The 24977-nt window shown below is 47.1% G+C and overlaps 1 protein-coding gene across 1 annotated transcript in view; it reads left to right on the forward strand.

Moving 5' to 3' along the window:
* The window catches only part of LOC149432274 (protein scribble homolog), a gene marked incomplete at its 5' end in the record, with an annotated part of 151174 nt that overhangs the window by 112038 nt on the left and 14159 nt on the right, over positions 1 to 24977 (forward strand). The window contains 2 exons of the mRNA XM_089665299.1: positions 7029 to 7118; positions 19156 to 19515. Coding sequence (XP_089521425.1) covers positions 7029 to 7118; positions 19156 to 19515 — 450 coding nt within the window. The remainder of the gene's footprint in view (positions 1 to 7028; positions 7119 to 19155; positions 19516 to 24977) is intronic.

The following is a 24977-nucleotide window of genomic DNA, read 5'->3' on the forward strand; positions in this document are numbered from 1 at the left end:
GTATGTTTATTGGTTAAGAATATGTTTGCAAACAAGCAGGAGCTAAAAACAGCATCAGGGTATAGGAGTGAAACTAACCCGTAGAAAATTATTTAGATTATCGGTCCTGCTGGAAAATAATCGCCCAAATTTGTCTTTCTGCTGATTTTCGCGACAATGGACAAATCGGCCGATTTTTTTTTTTTTTTTTTTTTTACTGATTTTAAAAACTGCGCATGAGCAGGAACATGAAAGAAGAAAAGGCAAAAAATAGAATATGAATAAAAAGAAGTAATAGAATATGAATAAGAAAAAGAAAAAAAGACTTTCAGTCCGATATTATATTTGACATTTAAAAGTATAGCAACATTGTATCTATTTGTACCTGAATAGAAATATCTGTATCCGAAATGGATACAAATAGATACAATGTTGCAACTTTTTCTTATTATTATTATTATTATTATTATTCATATTCTATTTCTTCCTCTTTATATTCTATTTCTTCTTCTTCTTCATATTCTATTTCTGTTTCTTCTTCTGCATATTCTGTTTCTTCTTCTTATTCATATTCTATTTCTTATTTTCTTATTCAAATTCTATTTCTTCTTCTTTTAAATGTCAAATATAATAGTGGAGCTCTCTGCAGGGACACAGCTATTATTTTAATTGACGGCCGTAGACGGGACGAAAATCAGTCGACTTTTTGTTACCAATGGTGGTAATGTTGGCTGATTTGAATGACCGATTTTTTGTTTTTCTAAAAAAAAAAAAACGGCCGGTTTTCTCCCCGTCTATGGCCTGCATTACACCCGGCATCAAGTAAGGTCAGCACCAATGGGAATCCACCTTAAGTAGCTCAAAGAACAAGCCACCAAACAAAGAGCTTAGAAAGTGGCTCGTTTACATACACCCATTCTGCAGATCCAGGCTGAATGGGTGGAGGATCCACAGGTGTGGGGGCTGAAGGCTCAGGAGTAGCTGGTACTTCTATTTCTTTCCAGGTGAACGACCCCTTGGGGATCTGTGTTTATCGTACATCACAGGACACAGAGCAGGCTATAATAATGACTATGTGGGTTATATGCCACCTATAGGTGAATGGACACTGGTCGACCTTTTGAACATTACTGCCGGAAATCCTTGTTCGATCAGTGGCTTGCAACCAATGGCTGCAGCCGCTGATCAGTGTATTCTGACAGCAAAAGAAGGATTCCTGCATCCACCTTGGTTGTGTGGATGCAGGAGTCTTAGTTTTTTTTTTTCCTTTTTTTTTTTCCTTTTTTTTTTTTTTTTTTTCAATCAGCCTGCTAGTGTGTACCCGTCTTAAAGAAGTAGTAAAAAAAATGTTAAAAAAATTCCCCTGCAAAAGAACGTCATAATGTCCTAGTATGTATAGCTAGTATGTATTGCTAGTATGTATCGCATACTTGCACATTATGAAAGACTTACCTTAGATTGAAGCCGTCCAGCGGTGCGCTATCACAGGGCTTCCATCTTCACTCGGTCTTCTTTCCAGGTTTGCGGGCTCTGGCCACTTAAATGGCTTAGCCACGACGTCACTCCCGCGCATGTGCACTGGAGTCTTGACCGCAGCACAGAGCTCTAAAGGGAATGACATGGGTATGCCGTCCCTTCAGAGTGCATGCGCCGGTTATGTCATCAGCTGCAGGGACACTGACCTTTCCTTCCAACCTCGTGTCCAATCACTATCAAACTCATGCAGGTTCCACCTCCGCAACATCTCCAAAATACGTTCGTTCCTCACCCCAGACACTACTAAACAACTCGTACACTCCCTCATTATCTCACGCCTGGATTACTGCAACTCCCTCCTCACTGGCCTACCTCATCGCAGGCTATCCCCGCTTCAGTCTATCCTGAACTCAGCGGCTAGACCAGCAATGGGCAAACTACGGCCCGCGGGCCGTATACGGCCCGGCGGACCTTTTAATCCGGCCCGCGGAGCTAGGCTCCCGCAAGGCCAGTGGTCGGCAAGCCGCGGCTCTTTACAAACTTAGATGCGTGCCGGGCGCCCGCTCCCCTCCTTCCTCTCGGGCGGGCGGGCGGCCTCCTCTCCTCCTCTCCTCCTCTCCCCTCCCCTCCTCTCGGATGGCCGCCCCCTCCCTCCTCTCGGGCGTCAGGACTCTGCAGCTGTCACGATGTAGGCGGGGCAGCCTGGATGTAGGCGGGGCAGCGTGACGAACTCTTCTCTCACAGTCCTCCCTGAAGACCAGAACGGCGCGGGAATACGAGAGGAACGCGCGGAGCAAAGGTAAGTGAATTGACACAGGGGGGACTTACTATATGGGGGACTTACTATATGGGGGATGAATTACTATATGGGGGACTTACTATATGGGGAATGAATTACTATATGGAGGACTTACTATATGGGGGACTTACTATATGGGGAATGAATTACTATTTGGAGGACTTACTATATGGGGGACTTACTATATGGGGGACTTACTATATGGGGGACTTACTATATGGGGGACTTACTATATGGGGGACTTACTATATGGGGAATGAATTACTATATGGAGGACTTACTATATGGGGGACTTACTATATGGGGAATGAATTACTATATGGGGGACTTACTATATGGGGGACTTACTATATGGGGAATGAATTACTATATGGAGGACTTACTATATGGGGGACTTACTATATGGGGGACTTACTATATGGGGGACTTACTATATGGGGGACTTACTATATGGGGAATGAATTACTATATGGAGGACTTACTATATGGGGAATGAATTACTATATGGAGGACTTACTATATGGGGAATGAATTACTATATGGGGGACTTACTATATGGGGGATGAATTACTATAGGGGGGACTTACTATATGGGGAATGAATTACTATATGGAGGACTTACTATATGGGGAATGAATTACTATATGGGGGACTTACTATATGGGGAATGAATTACTATATGGGGAATGAATTACTATATGGGGAATGAATTACTATATGGGGGACTTACTATATGGGGGACTTACTATATGGGGAATGAATTACTATATGGGGGACTTACTATATGGGGGACTTACTATATGGGGGATGAATTAATATGGGGGACGAATTACTATATGGGGGACGAATTACTATATGGGGGATGAATTACTATATGGGGGATTAATTACTATGCTTACTATGGGGGAATATTACTATACTTACTATGGATGACACATACACATCATTCATCTACTCTTGGTCCGGCCCCCGGGTCCAATATATGAACCCATTGCGGCCCTCAAGTCAAAAAGTTTGCCCACCCCTGGGCTAGACTCATCCACCTCACCAACCGCTCCACATCCGCCACCACCCTCTGCCAATCCTTTCACTGGCTCCCGATTGCCCAAAGCATTAAATTCAAATTACTAACTCTGACATACAAAGCCATTCACAACGCTGCCCCAAACTACATCGCCGACCTGATACCCAAATACCACCCTACCCGTAATCTGCGCTCTTCACAGGACCTCCTACTCTCCAGCTCCCTGGTCTCCTCCTCCCACACCTGACTGCAGGACTTCTCCAGGACTTCCCCCATCCTCTGGAACTCCCTACCCCAATCCATCAGACTGTCACCTACCCTCCTCACCATTAGGCGCACCCTGAAAACCCATCTCTTCAGGGAAGCCTACCCCGCCCTCACCTAACAGCCGATCTCCTCCTACCACTCCATCCCCCACAGCCGATCTCCTCCTACCACTCCATCCCCCACAGCCACTTCCTCCTGTACCACTACCCCCTCCCTCCTAGATTGTAAGCTCAAAAGAGCAGGGCCCTCGAACCCCTCGTGTGTTGTATTGTTACTGTATTGTCTCATGATCTGTCCCCTCGCTAATGTACAGCGCTGAGCACACCCTTCAGCACTATATAAATACTGTATAATAATAATAATATCTCCTAAACGGTGCATGACCCTTGTATCTATAGGTAAGCTTTCTTATAAACTCATCTGTAGGTACCGGTGTCCAGTGGGAGTTTACGTCCACTTTAACCACTTCCAGTCCGGACACTTTCCCCCCCTTCCAGTCCAGACACTTTTCCCCCCCTTCCAGTCCGGACACTTTCCCCCCCTTCCAGTCCGGACACTTTCCCCCCCTTCCAGTCCGGACACTTTCCCCCCCTTCCAGTCCGGACACTTTCCCCCCCTTCCAGTCCAGACACTTTCCCCCCCCTTCCAGTCCGGACACTTTCCCCCCCTTCCAGTCCAGACACTTTCCCCCCCTTCCAGTCCAGACACTTTCCCCCCCTTCCAGTCCGGACACTTTCCCCCCCCTTCCAGTCCGGACACTTTCCCCCCCCTTCCAGTCCGGACACTTTCCCCCCCCTTCCAGTCCGGACACTTTCCCCCCCCTTCCAGTCCGGACACTTTCCCCCCCCTTCCAGTCCGGACACTTTCCCCCCCCTTCCAGTCCGGACACTTTCCCCCCCCTTCCTGCCCAGGCCAATTTTCAGCTTTCAGCGCTGTCACACTTTGAATGACAATTGCGCCGTCATGCAACACTGTACCCATATGAATTTTTTAGCATTTTTTTGAGACCGATAAAATTTTATTTTAGTGGTATTTATTCACCGCTGGGATTTTTATTTTTTTTTGCTATATAAATGAAAAAGTCCAAAAAAATTGGTTTTTATATTTCAATTTTGCAAATAACTGATTTATAAGATTTATGAAGAAAGATTATTTATCTTTTTAGTAAAAACAAAATAACCCAGATTAGTTTGTACCAAACATAATTTGTAAAAAAAATTAGAATTTTTTTTATATTTTTTTTTTGTTTGTTTTTTACACACTGTGTCACCCTAGCAGTACTGTGTTACCATAGTGACACTGTACTACTTATGGGGGTGATGATTTTTTTTTTTTTTTTTACACATACCCATAAAAGCTGTAAAAGCAATAATTTCTCCTTCTCTCTGGTTGCATTTTGGTGGTATTTATTCACCACTGGGATTTTTTTTTTTTTTTTGCTATGTAAATAAAGTCCAAAAAGTTTGAAAAAAGTGTTTTTCTTATAAAATTTTGCAAATAAATATTTCATCATAAATCTTGGCCAGAATTTATTCCTTTATCTTTTTAGTAAAAAAAAAAAAAAAAAACCCAAATTAGTTTATAACCAAAAATTATAATTTTTAAACTTTTTTTTTTTACATTTTTATTTTATTTTTTTATATTATTATTTATGTTTTGTTTTTTTGCATACTGTCACCCTAGCAGTACAGTGTTACCATGGTGACACTGTACTACTTGTGGGGGGTGTTGTTTTTTTTTTTTTTTTTTTTACACCAATTGCTTTTACACCTATAAAGGCTGTAAAAGCAATCATTTCTCCTTCTCTCTGGCTACATTCTTGCAGCCATTAAGAAATACTGTGTGAGCTGTGATTGGTCACAGCTTGTCACATGGTACCATGCTGTTGTGAATGGCCCTGTACCATGTGACCTCTGTGATCATTGATAGATTTCACACGTAGTAAGCAATGATGTCAGAAGTGACATCTTGCTTTCTACTCTTCATGTGATCACTGGTCAATCAGTGATCACATGATCGGGACCTCGCACAGAGGTCCTGTACAACGATCGGTGTTCTGCTGATCATCTGTTTACATCTGTCAGCCCGGGTTCACACTTGTGTGGTGTGGTATAATGCATGTGATTCGCACAGGAACCGCATCGCATTCCTGTGCAAATCACATACGTATTGTGCGATCGGAGCCGTACATTTCGTATGGCTCTAATCTCACCACTTCCGTACCAAAAAGGTGCAGGAACGGTGCTGCGCGACCGCAGGGAGGCGGTTTATAAACGGCTACCCGCCCCATATATATATGGGCCGGACTGGGAAGTGGTTAAGAAAGGGTTGCTTTATTGTACAGCTTGGTCATAGTATGTTTTAGGTACTGAAGGGGGAGGAGTTTAAGCTGCACATAGAGACTTCCCCCCAATATGATGTTTCTGTTAGGTGTCCCAGTGAGCAGAGGGTAGGTGATCTAGGAAGCAGCAGATTCTGGAGAGGTTGCTAGGGGTTCCTTGATTTCTGCCTCTCGGATGAGTAGCCACTGACAACAATGATCTTTTTAGCTCTTATTAAGCTGGCTACACATTATACAATTTTCTTCAATTTCCTTTAGATTTACCTTCAACTGTGTAGTGCAAGGGCCCGCCCGATTCCATACAACTTGAAAGTGTTTAGGGTTGACCTCCTATTGTATTATTTTGGTAAATCTAAAGGAAAAATGATATAAAACAATTGTATAATGTGTAGCAGATTTAGGAAGAGGCAGAATCCTCCCAATAATCAATGTAAGGGGCAGTATTCCCACTGACAGTCATGCCAATGTATCATGGAGCTGAAATTTTACTTCAAGGGTTCATCTGTGTTAAAAGGTTTGAGAAAGACTGCTTATCCCCCCTGGAGGTATTCCCGAGTGTAGCTCGGGGTAAAGTTTTCGTACCAAAAGCGGTAACCCCCCCGAGCTACATTCGGGAATACACTGCAGCGTTGCTCCGGGGTCCCTTCTGCACTTACCTTGTCCTGTGCTCCCGCGATGTCTCCCCTGCAGTATATGACTTGCTGTGACCCTCATTGGATAAGAAAGAAAATAGGATTTTTGTGCTCCCTTTTTCTTGGAATCTATTGAGATCCACCCTGCTGGATCGTGTTCCTGAGACTGCTTTCTACAAATATTGTCTTGCTGGGTAGCGGAGGGATTATTCTGGGCTAGACTACAGATCGGAGTCCGGTCCTCCTGTAGATGGCAATATAACCTGATTGTGTCCCTCAGTGAATAAAGGATTTTACAGTGACTACAAAACAATCCTATTTTTGGGCTGCTTCCTCTGAATTCCGTACCTGGAAAACACACTTCCTCATTACTTCCAGGTCGTATCCAGTTGTCTCTAATTAAAGTGCCGCCTTGTCAGACCTCTTTTATCTAGGATTCTTAGACCCTCTGTTCATCTTTCATCACTCTACTACTGCTGAGACTTACTATTGTGTGTAATATTTTTTCAGGGATACACAACATCGACTACGGAACCCCTGAAGCTGGATTACAAGACGCTGGCAGCGTTACCTAGCAGTGGTCTTCCCAAAGGGAACAGAGTGAGTGTTAAAGGTGGACGTGCCATACTGTCTGTGGTCTGGCAGTTTCTAGAGACAATGTCAATACCAAATGTCTGTTGCCAATGGAGACGCCATCTTTCAGACTCATTGTCTCCTTTCTTGTTGATACGCCCCCACTGAACATATCATGATCTGTTTACTGACTGTCCCATGTCTCCTTGGGAATGTGCAGATGTGTCCTATTTTTTCCGTTTTTCGGACTGTCCTGTTGGCATTTATTGGTTGCTGTAAGTTGTCTCTGAGCGTTCTTTTCTGGTCGTCATTTGTGGTCATGTGGCTGGACATATTGTGTAGTCCGCAGGGTCTCTCGACTTATTCTGTCAGCTGGTGGTGTCGTCCCGCATAAATATTTGCTGATGTGATCAATGTCTTGTATATTTGTATCTATGGAACTGAAATATAATCATCATAAAAGAGGACCTGTCACATTTGTATATTGGGCTAAAATTGGATATTTTTCGGAACTTCCACTTTCCAGAGAAACTCCTGACGTGGGTGTTGGCTGAGAGGTTTGTTGATTTGCGCTCCTTCTTGCATCTCTTTTCTCCTCTTCGTAAACATACCTTCTCTTTGCTATCAGTTCTAAGCTGCCATTCATACTTTTCTGCATTTCCTCTGCCTGACATTAATTCAGTTCTTCTCAGCATTGCCTGGAGAGAAGCATTAGGAGCGCAACAATGACATTACAGCATTTCAGAGAAAGGAGTGGGGTCTAAAATGCCCAACAACCATCTGGCTAAGCAAAGGTTTACTCATTTTCTGGAAAGAGATGTATCTGAAAATGTACATTTTGGCCAATTAAGTGCACTAAAATTTTTTAAATTGACAGTTTCTCCTAAAGGGAAAGGGTTGTTATGTGTTTTTTTAAATAAGTAGGGATATTGTGTTGGGGACATACAGTACCTTTTTCGTCCACTAGGCTGCATATCCCATCATGCCCATAGCTGTATGCAGTGCTGGGACATGGTCCTTGAGCACCCAAGATGAGAAAACCACAGTGCATCCTCCCATCATGAGCTGTGGACTACTTTAGCTGCCTAGCTTGCAGGTGGTTCTGCCCTTTATTCGCCCTTCTTGGCTCGGCCCTGTATGTTTTTTTTCTTTTGGCTCCTACCATTGATGGGAATGTGGGATCCCTATTAGAATCTGTTGCAGCATTGTAAATGTCAGACATTTAGGCCTGGTCATACAGTAGGGTTAGACAATTGTGTCTCATGGCAACTTTCCTCTTTGGCACTAAGCAAAAAGGGTCTGATATCTACATAGCTGATGGAGCAGGGTTAGCGCCATGTTGGACTGACATTCATGGAGCAGTCGATGGAGCAGGGTTAGCTCCATGTTGAGCTGACGTTCAGGGAGCAGTCGATAGAGCGGGGTTAGCTCCAAGTTTGGCTGACGTTCAGGGAGCAGGCAATGGAGCGGGGTTAGCTCCAAGTTTGCTGGCGTTCAGGGAGCAGTCGATGGAGCCGGGTTAGTTCCATGTTGGGCTGACGTTCAGGGAGCGGCCGATGGAGCGCGGTTATCTCCATGTTGGGCTGATGTTCAGGGAGCAGTCGATGGAGCGGGTTTAGTTCCATGTTGGGCTGACGTTCAGGTAGCGGTCGATGGAGCGGGGTTAGCTCCATGTTGAGCTGACATTCAGGGAGCAGTCGATAGAGCGGGGTTAGCCCCATGTTGGACTGACGTTCAGGGAGCAGGCGATGGAGCGGGGTTAGCTCCATGTTGAGCTGACGTTCAGGGAACAGTCGATAGAGCGGGGTTAGCCCCATGTTGGACTGACGTTCAGGGAGCAGTCGATGGAGCGGGGTTAGCTCCATGTTGAGCTGACGTTCAGGGAGCAGTCGATAGAGCGGGGTTAGCCCCATGTTGGACTGACGTTCAGGGAGCAGGCGATGGAGCGGGGTTAGCTCCATGTTGAGCTGACGTTCAGGGAACAGTCGATAGAGCGGGGTTAGCCCCATGTTGGACTGACGTTCAGGGAGCAGTCGATGGAGCGGGGTTAGCTCCATGTTGAGCTGACGTTCAGGGAGCAGTCGATAGAGCGGGGTTAGCCCCATGTTGGACTGACGTTCAGGGAGCAGGCGATGGAGCGGGGTTAGCTCCAAGTTTGGCTGACGTTCAGGGAGCAGTCGATGGAGCCGGGTTAGTTCCATGTTGGGCTGACGTTCAGGGAGTAGTCGATGGAGCGGGGTTAGCTCCATGTTTGGCTGACGTTCAGGGAGCAGTCGATGGAGCGGGGTTAGCTCCATGTTGGGCTGGCGTTCAGGTAGCAGTCGATGGAGCGGGGTTAGCTCCATGGTGGGCTGATGTTCAGGGAGCAGTCGATAGAGCGGGTTTAGTTCCATGTTGGGCTGACGTTCAGGGAGCAGCCAATGGAGCGGGGTTAGCTCCATGTTGGGCTGACGTTCAGGGAGCAGCCAATGGAGCGGGGTTAGTTCCATGGTGGGCTGACGTTCAGGGAGCAGTCGATGGAGCGGGGTTAGCTCCATGTTGGGCTGACGTTCAGGGAGCAGTCGATGGAGCCGGGTTAGCTGCATGTTGGGCTGACGTTCAGGGAGCAGGCGATGGAACGGGGTTAGCTCCATGTTGAGCTGACGTTCAGGGAGCAGTCGATAGAGCGGGGTTAGCTCCAAGTTTGGCTGACGTTCAGGGAGCAGGCAATGGAGCGGGGTTAGCTCCAAGTTTGCTGGCGTTCAGGGAGCAGTCGATGGAGCCGGGTTAGTTCCATGTTGGGCTGACGTTCAGGGAGCGGTCGATGGAGCGCGGATAACTCCATGTTGGGCTGACGTTCAGGGAGCGGCCGATGGAGCGGGGTTAGCTCCATGTTGGGCTGATGTTCAGGGAGCAGTCGATGGAGCGGGTTTAGTTCCATGTTGGGCTGACGTTCAGGTAGCGGTCGATGGAGCGGGGTTAGCTCCATGTTGAGCTGACGTTCAGGGAGCAGTCGATAGAGCGGGGTTAGCTCCAAGTTTGTTGACGTTCAGGGAGCAGTCGATGGAGCCGGGTTAGTTCCATGTTGGGCTGACGTTCAGGGAACGGTCGATGGAGCGGGGTTAACTCCATGTTGGGCTGACGTTCAGGGAGCGGCCGATGGAGCGGGGTTAGCTCCATGTTGGGCTGATGTTCAGGGAGCAGTCGATGGAGCGGGTTTAGTTCCATGTTGGGCTGACGTTCAGGGAGCAGTCGATGGAGTGGGGTTAGTTCCATGGTGGGCTGACGTTCAGGGAGCAGTCGATGGAGCGGGGTTAGTGCCATGGTGGGCTGATGTTCAGGTAGCAGTTGATAGAGTGGGGTTAGTTCTATGGTGGGCTGACGTTCAGGGAGCAGTCGATGGAGCGGGGTTAGTTCTATGGTGGGCTGACGTTCAGGGAGCAGTCGATGGAGCGGGGTTAGTTCCATGTTGGGCTGACGTTCAGGGAGCAGTCGATGGAGCGGGGTTAGCTCCATGTTTGGCTGAAGTTCAGGTAGCAGTCGAAAGAGTGGGGTTAGTTCCATGTTGGGCTGGCGTTCAGGTAGCAGTTGATGGAGCGGGGTTAGCTCCATGTTGAGCTGACGTTCAGGGAGCAGTCGATGGAGCGGGGTTAGCTCCATGTTGGGCTGACTTTCAGGGAGCAGTCGATGGAGCGGGATTAGTTCCATGTTGGGCTGACATTCAGGGAGCAGTCCATGGAGCGGGGTTAGTTCCATGTTGGGCTGACGTTCAGGGAGCAGTCGATGGAGCAGGGTTAGTTCCATGGTGGGCTGCCATTCAGGGAGCAGTCCATGGAGCGGGGTTAGTTCCATGGTGGGCTGCCATTCAGGGAGCAGTCGATGGAGCGGGGTTAGTTCCATGTTGGGCTGACGTTCAGGGAGCAGGCAAAGGGGGAATGTTGGCTAACACTGGTGAGATTTAGGCTGCATTCACACTTGAGCGATTTGTAGCTTGAAGCTCGAACCTCCAAAAATGCTTAAAAAAAAAAAACTCAATTGTTCTCTGTGGTGCCTGTTCACACCTGATTGTGCAAACAATTGATTTTTTTTTTTTTAAGTTTGAGCGTTTTTGGAGCTTCGAGCTTCAAGCTACAAATTGCTCAAGTGTAAATGCAGCCTTAGATATTTATATTTGGTGATACAATATGATGAGGCAGGTTCTAATGGTGGGATCAGGTTAACCTGTTGAAGATGTTGGTGGTATTTTTAGAGAACTGAAAAGTGAAGGTTTTTCTAGCAAATTTTCTTACGGAATAAATTTGCAGTTAGTTTAAAATGTGTTGAAAGGAGGCCCTGCCAGACACCATTTCTTGTTGCTGCACAGGAACCCGGCAGTTGGCCATCGCCAGACTCTTGAAGTTTGGTCCTCAGTTGACAGGTTTAAGAACATCGATGTTCCAGACTTTCCTCCTGATACAGGTGTAGGATGGGGTGAAGGACATATGGTGGTGGGGGAGCTTGCCAGACATTAGCCAGGAATTTTACACTTGCAGCGGCCTGGCCCTTTGCTGGACTCCGGCTAGAAGTTTGGAATTTAGTTCTTCAACACACAGGTGCTGGGTTAGTGATGATTCCAGACCTTCATCCTGGTGCAGGTGGGGGATGGGGTGAAGAATGCGGTGGTTTTCTGGGAATGTGTCATTCCTGTAGTCAGGTTCTATTCCTGCCGCATGGCTCACAGCTGTCATTCCAAACCCTCCGAATCACAAGAGGCTCTCCTCCTCCCCCTCGCACTATTTTTGGAAGCCCTTGTTGAGTGTCTGGCCTGCTGGGAGAAATAGTGTGAGGAGAGAGGACAGATCACACCTCGGACCTCAAAGGGCGGTTAAGAAACTGTGAGTACTGGCAATGTTCACCTAGGCATGGGGGTTCCCTGTGATTGCTCGGTGTCTGTCTGTCTGTGACCAGCGTTCCTGCACCCCAGACTCCTTCCCTTCTTACAGTCCAATGCCTCCGGTTAGGATGACTTCTATAGGAGAGCCAGAAAGTGAGCATGTGTAGAAGTTCTTATTCTTACAAGTTGTGACTGATCCTTCAACGAAATGTGTCCTGCACTTTTTAGGCATACCCTGATATTTTTTTTTCTTTTTTCTTAATTTTTTATTTTTTTATTTTTTTTATGGAGCTAGAAATCCTTTTTTGGTGCTCTTTTAACCATCCATGGACAATGCAGATCTGTACATTCTGTTTTGATCAAGGAGGAATGGAGGTCATAGAAGGCACTGTATCCAAATTTTATATATTATAATGGGGGAGATATTCAGGAATTCTTCTCAGCTTTCACTAGGAACTCTGAGTAATCTTGGCTGGATTAGTAATATGGCTGCTGTTAGTCACGGTTCATTTATTTAATGACTGTCTAGTACAGATCTAATCTTACCCCAGTACGAAGCATTAAGACGACCTTCTCGATTCCTTTTTGGGCACCAGTTCACAAAAGGGATATTGGAGCAGATCTGAATTCTCTCCTGAGCAGTGGCAATTATGGGGGGCAGTATGATCGCTATGTATAGATACAGTGATCTATCACTAATTCACTATATTGACAACCCCTTCCCCTCCCAGCACCGCCATTATGGCGCATGCATAGATGTGCCGAAGGGCTGTATGCAACCTTCGGGTTCTGGTGTAGCCCTTTGTCACATCTGTGGACATGCATGATGAAATATGGTACAGTATTGATGAAATATGGTACAGTATTGGGGTATAGAATCTAGGTGGAAGGGGGGTACAATCTTGCCCCAAGACACCTCTTTCCTCTCCCAGCACCGCCATTATGGTGCATGCGTAGATGCGCTGAAGGGCTGTACCCAAACTTTGGGTTCTGGTGTAGCTTTTTGTCATATCTGTGGATGTGCAGGACATTTCCGGTGCATGATGAAATATGGTGCAGTATTGGGGTACAATCTTGCCCTAAGACACCTCCATCCTCTCCCAGCACCGCCATTTTGGCGCATGCATAGATGTCCCGAAGGGATGTACCCAACCTTTGGGTTCTGGTGTAGCCTTTTGGCACATCTGTGGACATACAGGAAATGTCCGGTGCATGATGAAATATGGTGCAGTATTGGGGTACAGAATCTATGTGGGAGGGGGGTACAATCTTGCCCCAAGACACCTCCTTCCCCTTCCAGCACCACCATTATGGCGCATGCATAGATGTCCCGAAGGGATGTACCCAACCTTTGGGTTCTGGTGTAGCCTTTTGGCACATCTGTGGACATACAGGAAATGTCCGGTGCATGATGAAATATGGTGCAGTATTGGGGTAAACAATCTAGGTGGGAGGGGGGTACAATCTTGCCCCAAGACACCTTCCTCTCCCAGCACCATCATTATGGCGCATGCATAGATGTGCCGAAGGGATGTACCCAACCTTTGGGTTCTGGTGTAGCCCTTTGGCACATCTATGGACATGCAGGAAATGTCTGGTGCATGATGAAATATGGTGCAGTATTGGGGTACAGAATCTAGGTGGGAGGGGGGGGGGGGTACAATCTTGCCTCGCATTATTTACAGCACAAAAAATATTTAATGGTGGGGGGAAAGTATAGCCAATTGTGAAAGAGGGAAGGTGGGAGGAGGCAGGGCAATAGGAGGCTTAGTTTAGTTTGAAAGTCTGCTTTAAGGTCATTACAAAGGACAAAGGGGGTGCTCTATGTACCTGGAGGAAAATAGGTTTAATGGTTTAATTTCCACAGTAAGGGTCTGTGCGGGGGCGTTTGCACATGAACAGCTCACTTTATTATTATTTATATAGGATTTATATAGCGCCAACTGTTTGCTCAGCACTTTACAAAATAAAGGCAGACAATACAGCAACAATACAGTTCAATACAAGAGGGTTAGGAGGGCCCTGATCCTGGGAGCTTACAATCTTAGAGGGAGGGGCTAGTGGTACAAAAGGTAATAACTGTGGGGGATGGACTGGTAGGAAGAGTAAAAGATTCCATTATTAGCTGAGGGCAGGATAGGCTTCCCTGAAGAGATCGGTTTTCAAAGATCGCCTAAAAGTGAGTAGAGTAGGCGATAGTCTGATAAATTGGGGTAGAGAATTCAGAGAATGGGGGAAGCTCTGGAGAAGTCATGGAGATAAGCATGGGAGGAGACAAGGGAGCTAGAGAGTAGGAGGTCATGCGAGGAGCGGAGAGTACGGTTTGGGTGATATTTGGAGACAAGATTGGTGATATAATTTGGGGCAGAGTTATAAATGGCTTTATATGTTAATGTTTTGAACTTTATCCATTGGGCAATGGGAAGCCAGTAGAGGGATTGGCAGAGAGGGATGGAGGACACTGAGCGGAGGCCAGTGGAGGGATTGGCAGAGAGGGGTGGAGGCCAGTGGAGGGATTGGCAGAGAGGGATGGAGGACACTGAGCGGGGGCCCGTGGATGGATTGGCAGAGAGGGGTGGAGGACACTGAGTGGAGGCCAGTGGAGGGGTTGGCGGAGAGGGGTGGAGGACACTGAGTGGAGGCCAGTGGAGGGGTTGGCAGAGAGGGATGGAGGACATTGAGTGGGAAGCCAGTGAAGGGATTGGAAGAGAGGGGTGGAGGACACAGAGCTTTGGGATTGGCAGAGAGGGGTGGAGGACACTGATTGAAGATCAGTGGAGAGATTGGCAGAGAGGGGTGGAGGCCAATGGAGGACACTGAGTGGAGGCCAGTGGAGGGATTGGCAGAGAAGGATGGAGGACACTGAGCGTAGACCAGTGGAGTGATTGGCAGAGAGGGATGGAGGACACTGAACGTTTGGTAAGGTGGATGAGTCTGGCAGCAGCATTCATGATAGCCTGAAGAGGGGATAGCCTGCGATGAGGTTGGTTAATGAGGAGGGAGTTACAATAGTCAAGATGAGATATAACAAGGGAGTGAATGAGTTGCTTAGTGGTTTCCGAGGTTAGGAACGGACGTATCTTGGAGATGTTGCGGAGGTGAAGTCTACAAGATTTGGATAGTGATTGGATTTGGGGCTGGAAGGACAGATGGGAGTCTAGGATTACACCTAGTACCCTGGCACGAGGGGAGGGACTGATGGTCGTAGTATTGGTCTTGATGGAGAAGTCGGGGGAGCACTTTCATTTAAATGGGCTGCTGAATCTGCAGGAAAAAAGTCCCCTGACCCTTTTCAAAATGGAACCCGCGCGGAGCCGCATTTAGTTTAGTGTTACCATAAAACACTCCGCTATCCGAATCCATAGGGGTGCTATTCATTCCTTATGGCAGTCCTGTGCGACTGCAAAAGAGCAGCATATTTTGCCCCCGGGAATATGCGCAATTATGTTCTGCGTTCCTGACCTTGCACATATGTCAACCTAGTGTAAAGCTGGACACACACGTATCGTTTTTTGTTTCTTTTTTTTTGATCAGCCAGTGATCCGATCGAAAAAAAAAAAAAATTATCAGATTCCCCCATCTGCACAATCAAGGTGGATGGGGGGGGTGAATGGTCCCTGTTGTGTCATTGTATTCTGACAGTGAAATTTTCCAGCAAGTCTGCAGTCAACTGCTCTCAACAGGAATGGCCATAGATGGATCACAAATAGTCCGGTCCCTGCAGAATCGACTTTTAGTCCGTCTATGGCCAGCTTAAGAGCTGAGAAAATGTGGAATGGACTCTCTCAGGACAGTTCTGGGAAGCTCTGTTGTTTGATTTTAAAAAATGTACATATTCCTAAATAGAATATAACTGGATATTTAAATATCTAGTAGTAGCCGGTCACATGGGCTCTGGACCGGTTCTGTAATGGCGAAGATGTTTTGTAGCTTCTTTAAGCCACTTCTTCAGTTCTGATGAGTGTCAGGAAGATACCCCAACATAGGGAGCACCAACACCGTCATCCATGCCTGATGAAGGGGTCCTGCGAGACTCCGAAACGTTGCCTTGCTGTAACTATGTGATCGTTCATTAAAACTTTTGGACCCGTATTGGTGATCCTTGGTGTGCTGGTGACATTTCTCCCTTACCTTCATCCAATCACAATGGAATGTGTAGATGTTGATTGTCCAAGAACAGGATGGGAGGTGTTATATGCACTCCCCAGCCATGTTCTAAGCTCCCACCCCCCATAATATCAGAGGAGCTCATGGAGGGATTTACCTGGGGAGGTGAAATCAGTCAGAAGTCTTTTTTTTTCCCCTCCCTGTGTGTATTTGGCACATATTGGTGAGAGCAGTAAAAGCTGGTTGGGCTTCTTTTATATTCTATATTAACTATCAAACAATTCTGAGATCTCCAGACAATTATTGGATTTTTTTTTGATATGTCGGCTTTGTTCTCCATATCCAACTTTGTTATGGATCAAGAAAGGAGCTATTGATTTTTGTAATTAACAGAACTGGGTTAACCTCAGACACTTGCTAGACTTAATGGGAAGCTACAGCTTTGATAACTAAATCTATAAAAAAAAAAAAAAAATTCTCATTGTTAATATTGGATGACCACATTCTGTGGCTTCTCATTGGCCTGACTGGTTCCTGGTTTAGGCCGTCAGGTGATTGGCCATCCTTGACAATTTGACTGTAGTGTGTCCCCCGGCACACAGATTTTAGTCATTATTATGGTCCATTCCAATATGGAAGAAAAATGTATTTGAAAAACATTCTTCCCAAATATATTGACATATATTTGAAATGCTACAATTTCCAATGGCCATATTCAATATATTTATAAATATATTCAATAAATATATATAATATAATGTATATATAATATAAAATATAATATATATAGATAGATATATAGATAGATAGATATAGCTAGAGATATATAGATAGTCAGATAGAGATATAGATATATATAAATATATAGATAGATAGATATGAGATAGATATAATATCTCTCTCTCTCTCTCTCTCTCTCTCTCTCTCTCTCTCTCTCTCTCTCTCTCTCTCTCTATCTATCTATCTATCTATCTATCTATCTATATATATATATATATATAGACACACACACACATACATACATACATACATACATAGACACACACACTTCATGTTGAAATGTGTTTTTATTACAAAATATATGAATAATATATTTAAAAATACATTTTAAATATACTGTATGACTTAAAAAATACAAATCTACATTTTTGGAATGCATTTACAAATGTAGGTAAAAATAAATGTTAAAGTGACTTTTTTTATATGTTAAAAAAAAAATCTGAAGAATAGGTTTAAAAAATATAAAGTTTCAAACATATATTTTTTAAAAATATATTCTTCAGATTTTTTTTTTAACAAAAAGTCATTTTAACATATATTTGTAAAGGCATTCCAAATATGTAGATTTGTATTTTTAAAGACATACAGTACATTTGAAATGCATTTTAAAAAATATTTTTAATACATTTTGTAATTAAATCGCATTTCAACATGCAGGATATATATAATTTTTTAAAAAGAACCTTTAGAACCACTTTGACACCCCAATGCACCTTGTTGCGCGTTGTCGTTCGTGTAGTTTTCGGCAACACAACGCACATCCATAGGTGTGCCATGCATCAGGAATTGCTCTGCATCACATCGAGATGCATTGCGGCAGGTTGCAATGGTGTGTAGGTCACCACAGATGCTTGTGTGAATAGGCCCTTTTGGTTTCCTGTTGAAATTCAGTTCTTACAATATTTCTGTTCTGATCAGGAAGCAGTTGGTGGTTTGTACATCTCTGGAGGCCTCATATACACTGCGTGTTTAGATGAGACTCCGGTGTATAGGTGCGGGAGGAAGGTGCACCATCCAGTCATGTTGCTGGCAGCCTGTAGAACTCTGGGAGGGTAAAAGCTGGTACGGCTGGCTCCCCTGAACCTGGGGGGGGTGTCTCTTTTCGAGAGCCCCCTGACTGAGTACTTGGCGGTAGTCTTTGGTTGGCCACAAGGAAAGGTGTCTGCCAGGCCTTTTGGCTAGGCAGACCACGTTGGAAGTCCTTTAATCCCTGTCAGGAGCTTTGCACCCCGGTGGGGTCAGGGTAGAGGTCCTACCCCTTCAGGGGGTGGACAAAGCACACCCCTAAGCATTGGTGGTGTTCTGTTTTTAACACATGGATCAATTTTTCTGTTCTGATCAGGAAGCAGTTGGTGGTTTGTACATCTTTGGAGGCCTCATGTACGCTGCATGTTTAGATGAGACTACGGTGTTTAGGTGCGGGAGGAAGGTGGCACCATCCAGCCATGGTGCGGGAGGAAGGTGGCACCGTCCAGCCATGGTGCGGGAGGAAGGTGGCACCGTCCAGCCATGGTGCGGGAGGAAGGTGGCACCGTCCAGCCATGGTGCGGGAGGAAGGTGGCACCGTCCAGCCATGGTGCGGGAGGAAGGTGGCACCGTCCAGCCATGGTGCGGGAGGAAGGTGGCACCGTCCAGCCATGGTGCGGGAGGAAGGTGGCACCGTCCAGCCATGGTGCGGGAGGAAGGTGGCACCGTCCAGCCATGGTGCGGGAGGAAGGTGCACCGTCCAGCCATGGTGCGGGAGGAAGGTGGCACCGTCCAGCCATGGTGCGGGAGGAAGGTGGCACCGTCCAGCCATGGTGCGGGAGGAAGGTGGCACCGTCCAGCCATGGTGCGGGAGGAAGGTGCACCATCCAGCCATGGTGACGGCAGCTATGAATGTTTAGGGAAGCCCATTGTGTTTGGAAAGCAAACTACTTGCGTTCTGAGCATTGGTCCCTGGGCCCATACTGCCCTGAATGTTCGTGGCACTCAACAAAGCCGCTGCGGCTCTCGGCCTCCGAGTAACATGGCTGGACGGTGCACCTGGGCCCTCCTCCTGCACCTAAGCGCCCAGTGTGCATGAATCCTTCGATAAAACTGCACAATTTCTGGAAAGTGTTTGTGTTCAGAAAAGTCCCCAGTGTCCTGCCTGTACATAATTGTCCCTCGTTGATGTGAGCAGAGTCCGGTCTGAACGTTGGTCACACTTTGTGTCACGATTTGTGTTGTGTAGTAAATGTTATCAGATTCCTCTTTTGTTTTCTCCTCTCCTTATTATTATTTGTCTCCCTCCTCCTCCTCCTCTTCCCGCTTGCTCTCCTCTCCCCTCTGTTGCTCTTTCAGCTTCCCCTGGGAATGGACCCTTCCTACTCTCCTGTCCCCGTGGCCCTTGTCCATCCTGTCCCGACAGTCATTGCCAATGGCCCCTCCTGCCTCCCCGCTCAGCCGGTTCCTTCTCCACATCCGGCTGTTGCGCCCGCCCCTGCGGCTGTGCCCAACGAGTCCGGAACCCCCTCCGGTAAGGTGGAGCCGGAGGAGGAAGAGGAGGTGCTTGTAGACTGCCAGTCCATCCTCTTCAGCGAGAATCCCTTCATACTGGCTAACAAGAAGCGACCGGGGGTCGGCGCAATCAAATTAGATGGGCCCCCCACTGGATACGGCACAGCAGGGGTCCTGAAGACCAATGTGTACTCCTACAAGAAGGCAAGCAACACGTTTTGTGTGTGGTTTTTTTTTTTTTTTTTTGCACGCGTGTTGTCCCCACATGTGAAGCATGTCACATCAATTGTCGGCTGGCATTGTCACATGCTTAGCATACCGGCAGGATGAGCGCTGACCACGTACGGATCTGTGCATGGCGGTCCGTGCCATTATGGAGTGTGTGCGTCCTCTGCCATCACGTGGCCTGCCTGTTTGTACACTAGCCGAGTTTGTCCCCCCCCCCGTGTCTTCTCACCAGCTTCTGCTCCTTGTCAGTTTCCAGCATGTCAATGTCACTTCTGTGATGTATGGCTCCCCGGATGCTCACAATTTTGTTACCCCTCTCGCATTAACCACAGGCGGCGCTGTTGTGTGCGGGGGTGGATGGTGGCCGTCCAGGTAGGGGGGCAATAATATATTCTGCATTGTTATCCAGCGCTCAGCTCATGTCTGAGTAGAAGTCTCCCGTGGCAGCATGTAGTGGGGACCCTGACCTCTGCACATTCATTGGAATGCGACTGGACAAAAAAAAAAAGGATTCATGGAGAAGGGTCACATGTATGCTGAGGAGCAAACTCCATGCTGAACAGCTGCAAAAGCAAACGGAATTTTGGGATGTAAAAAAGGAGAGAAAAAAAAAACACCAAATGCTAATATAGGATTGAAGTCTATATATCCATGTAAGCCCGGGTTCACACTGATACGGTGCGGAATTCACTGCGTTTTCAGTGCAAATTCCGCACCAGAATCGCGTCCCGTTCACGCGAACCACTGCGGGGTGTGTATGTTAACAACACCCTGAAAGCGTCCTCAAAACGCGGTGCGAGGTGCAGAATTGGATCGCATAGGTGTGAATAACTATGCGATCCCATTCTAGTGTGGACCCTAAAAAAGGGTCCTGCACGTTTTGTGGTGCGATTAGAACCATACAAAATGTATGTCTCCGATTGCACCGCACACAAATCGCATGTAATTCGCTGTTGCAGTTTTTGTGCGAATCACATGCGATATACCGCAGCTCACGTATGTGAACCCAGGCAAATGCATTCCCTGCATTAACCTCTTGGCGCCGGCCGAACGCAAATGTGCGTCTAAGCCTAGACGCCGAGTGGCCGCACATTTGCTTTCTATTGGAAAAAAAAAAAATGTGCTGAGAGCGCAAGCCCTGCGCGCTCCCAGCACACATGTTCATTACTCACGGAAAGATCCCGTTCTCCTCTTTCCATCGGGACCTTTCCCGATCATGTGACCGCGAAAGGTCCCGATCTCCTCTTTCGATCAGGACCTTTCCCAATCATATGACAGCGAATCACGGCAGTCATATGACCCTAAAACCCCACCTCCCGGCTTCTGGAACCCTTAAAGAGCCGGGAGGCGCCGGCGCCAAGGGGTTAAAGTAAAACATGTTTAGGCAACAGTATCTGGCCTCACACCTCCCCGTATCTACCGATCCAGCGCTGTGCCTGTCTGTAGTGGCTCTCCCCACTCTCACAGGCTTTGCCGAGCCATGCTCTCTGTCTATGGATGCAGGCAGCACAGCTTAGGAGTGAGAAGAGGAGGAGCCAAGAGGGGGACCCGAGAAGGGGAGGTTCGGGTCTGTCTATGGATGCAGGCAGCACAGCTTAGGAGTGAGAAGAGGAGGAGCCAAGAGGGGGACCCAAGAAGGGGAGGTTCGGGTCTGCCTATTGATGCAGGCAGCACAACTTAGGAGTGAGAAGAGGAGGAGCCAAGAGGGGGACCCGAGAAGGGGAGGTTCGGGTCTGTCTATGGATGCAGGCAGCACAGCTTAGGAGTGAGAAGAGGAGGAACCAAGAGGGGGATCCGAAAAGGGGAGGATCGGGTCTGTCTATGGATGCAGGCAGCACAGCTTAGGAGTGAGAAGAGGAGGAGCCAAGAGGGGGACCCAAAAATGGGAGGTTCGGGTCTGTCTATGGATGCAGGCAGCACAGCTTAGGAGTGAGAAGAGGAGGAGCCAAGAGGGGGACTCGAAAAGGGGAGGATCGGGTCTGTCTATGGATGCAGGCAGCACAGCTTAGGAGTGAGAAGAGGAGGAGCCAAGAGGGGGACCCGAGAAGGGGAGGTTCGGATCCGTCTATGGATGCAGGCAGCACAGCTTAGGAGTGAGAAGAGGAGGAGCTAAGAGGGGGACCTGAGAAGTAGAGGTTCGGGTCTGCTCTGTGCAAAACTATTGCACAGATCAGGTAAAGTATGACATCTTTGTTTATAAAAAAAAAATGTACTTTACAATCATTTTTAACGGATAAGTTCACCTTTCTATAAAAAATAATAAATGCACATTTTTTTGCAGGTTAAAAAAAGTGCATTTATTATTTTTGCAGTAGGATCCTGTAAAGTATTGCACCAATCACAGACTGTCAGTGTATCTGCTTGCTGGTACATCCTCTGCGGACAAGCGGATACTTCTGCCAGGAAGAGTCCAAGAACTACCAGAGAGCTCACAGCGCCGTGGTAGGTCATTGAGAACTACAAGCAGACAGCCACTAATGCTGTTGGGACTTGTAGTTCTTTCATTCACAGAATACTGTGGATAAATGTTGTGGCCGTGTTGGTGGAGTTTTTTTTAACAGTGGGTGTAACACGTTCCCAAAGATGACCTGATCCTTTTAGGCCAGTTTAGCATTTTGTAAACCGTTTGGATCACATGACTCTACAGCGGAGAGATCCGCACTTGGATCGTTCTTCAAAGGTCATTTGGTTGTATCGCCTCCCCATCACCTGCTCTATAACCCCCTGATCCTCGCCAGCATTGGCTCCTCCTCTTCTCACTCCTAAGCTGTGCTGCCTGCATCCATAGACAGACCCGAACCTCCCCTTCTCGGGTCCCCCTCTTGGCTCCTCCTCTTCTCACTCCTAAGCTGTGCTGCCTGCATCCATAGACAGACCCGAACCTCCCCTTCTCGGGTCCCCCTCTTGGCTCCTCCTCTTCTCACTTCTAAGCTGTGCTGCCTGCATCCATAGACACAGAGCACGCCATTGAGGAAGGCTTACAGAGCGGCCCCATTCACTTGAATGAGTCGCATTCAGCGGGCTCTACACCCACCAAAAGCGACAGAGGGATATTATTTCTGCTGCGAAGCATTGTGGCTGCAGCTTGCGTATACCCCGGTCTCTGCGCTCGCTATTCCTGTGTAATTCAGTGCATTGTGATTGTCAGCCCATTCGCTCACAGTGTGCAGTGAAATCAGAGTAAGCCATTTCAGTCTTGGAAAGGAGCCGATACAACTGTGCAAGACTGAAGGGAATACGGGGATTTCGCTTTAAGCAAAGGGTTTCCCCTGCCATTTCATTGGCTGACAGTTGCAAGACTGACCTCCATCCTTCCTTTCAGATTAGGGATACGTTTAAACTGGTGTGTGGTGCAACAGGATCACTGCACTGTTCCCTCTTTTTTTTTTTTTTTTTTCTTTTTTCTTTTTTCTTTTTTTTTTATAGAACTTTATTTTCATGTCACACATCCACAGGCGGTGGATTGCCTTGCGCTGCACTGAAAAACAGTAGTGCAATGCAGTGCACACTGTCGCAACGCAGTGGCACAGTGAAGGAAATGCGTATTTGCTCCCCTGCTGATGTTGAATGTTCGCCCCTCACAAAGAAACTATAGGTCTAAACATTGAATGTTCGGTGTATTGTAACACTGAGACAGAACAGCAACAACAAATTCAGCAGAAATGCGTCTAACAAATGATGACTGATCTGCATGTTCATGAGGGAAAGAAGGATTGGATCCCCTATCATTCAGCAGGATTTCTGGCTCCCAGGTGTCTCTCATACAGGTAACAAGCTGAGATTAGAAGCAGTCTCTTAAAGGGAGTACTGCTAATCTCATTGTGTTACCTGTATAAAAGACACCTGTCCACAGGAGCAATCAAACCATCAGATTCCAAACTCTCCACCATGGCAAAGACCAAAGAGCTGTCCAAGGATGTCAGGGACAAGATGGTAGACCTACACAAGGCTGGACTGGGCTACCAAACTATGGCCAAGCAGCTTGGTGAGAAGGTGACAACAGTTGGTGCAATCATTCACAAATGGAAGAAACACAAAACAAGTGTCAGTCTCCCTAGGTCTGGTGCACCATGCAAGATCTCACCTCGTGGAGTGTCAATGATCATGAGAACAGTGAGGAATCATCCCAGAACTACACGTGAGGATCTTGTCAATGATCTCCAGGCAGCTGGGACCACAGTCACCAAGAAAACAATTGGTAACACACTACGCCGACAAGGACTGAAATCCTGCAGTGCCCGCAAGGTCCCTCTGCTCAAGAAAGCACATGTCCAGGACCGTCTGAAGTTTGCCACTGAACATCTGAATGATGCAGAGGAGGACTGGTGGGAAGTGTTGTGGTCAGATGAGACCAAAATCCAGCTCTTTGGCATCAACTCAACTCGCCGTGTTAGGAGGAGGAGGAATGCTGCCTATGACCCCAAGAACACCATCCCAACTGTGAAACATGGTGGTGGAAACATTCTGCTTTGGGGGTGTTTTTCTGCTAAGGGGACAGGACAACTGCACTGCATCAAAGGGACGATGGACGGGGCAATGTACCGTCAATTCTTGGGTGAGAACCTTCTTCCCTCAGCCAGGGCATTGAAAATGGGTCGTGGATGGGTGTTCCAGCATGACAATGACCCAAAACACACGGCCAAGGCAACAAAGGAGCGGCTCCAGAAGAAGTACATTAAGGTCCTGGAGTGGCCTAGCCAGTCTCCAGACCTTAATCCGATTTAAAATCTGTAGAGGGAGATGAAAGTTCAAGTTGCCAAACGTCACCCACCAAACCTTAAGGACTTGGAAAGGATCTGCCAAGAGGAGTGGGCCAAAATCCCTCCTGAGATGTGTGCGAACCTGGCGGCCAACTACAGGAAACGTCTGACCTCTGTGATGGCCAACAAGGGATTTGCCACCAAGTACTAAGTCATGTTTTGTGAAGGGGATCAAATCCTTCTTTCCCTCATGAACATGCAGATCAGTCATCATTTGTTAGATGCATTTCTGCTGAATTTGTTGCTATTCTGTCTCTCAGTGTTACAATACACCAAACATTTGATTCTTAGACCGATCATTTCTGTGTGAGGGGCAAACATTCATCATCAGCAGAGGAGCAAATACGCATTTCCTTCACTGTATGAACTGGGCCCACGGGAAACAAGGCAATGTGCCTTGTCATGTGGAGGGACTGTGCAGGAATAGCTGCCCAATGCAGTCCCATTGCATCTGGTATGAATCAACCCTTAGAGACCGTTCACACGACATGCGTTTCAGTTGCTTTTTTTCGGCATCCAAAACACACAGACAGTAGGTGATTTGGTTGTCAATGTCGTAGTTCACATCAGCGCTTGCAGTTCCAGTGCGTTCCGGTTGCAGAAAAAAAACTAGTAGAACAGGCTGCATTTTCCTGCACAGAACTGTACTGGAATGTGGTAAAATGCAATAGTAAGGCA

Source organism: Staurois parvus, unplaced genomic scaffold (genome assembly GCF_062004578.1).
Source record: "Staurois parvus isolate SC_StPar_1 unplaced genomic scaffold, SC_StPar_1.0 ptg002175l, whole genome shotgun sequence".
Taxonomy (NCBI): Eukaryota; Metazoa; Chordata; class Amphibia; order Anura; family Ranidae; genus Staurois; species Staurois parvus.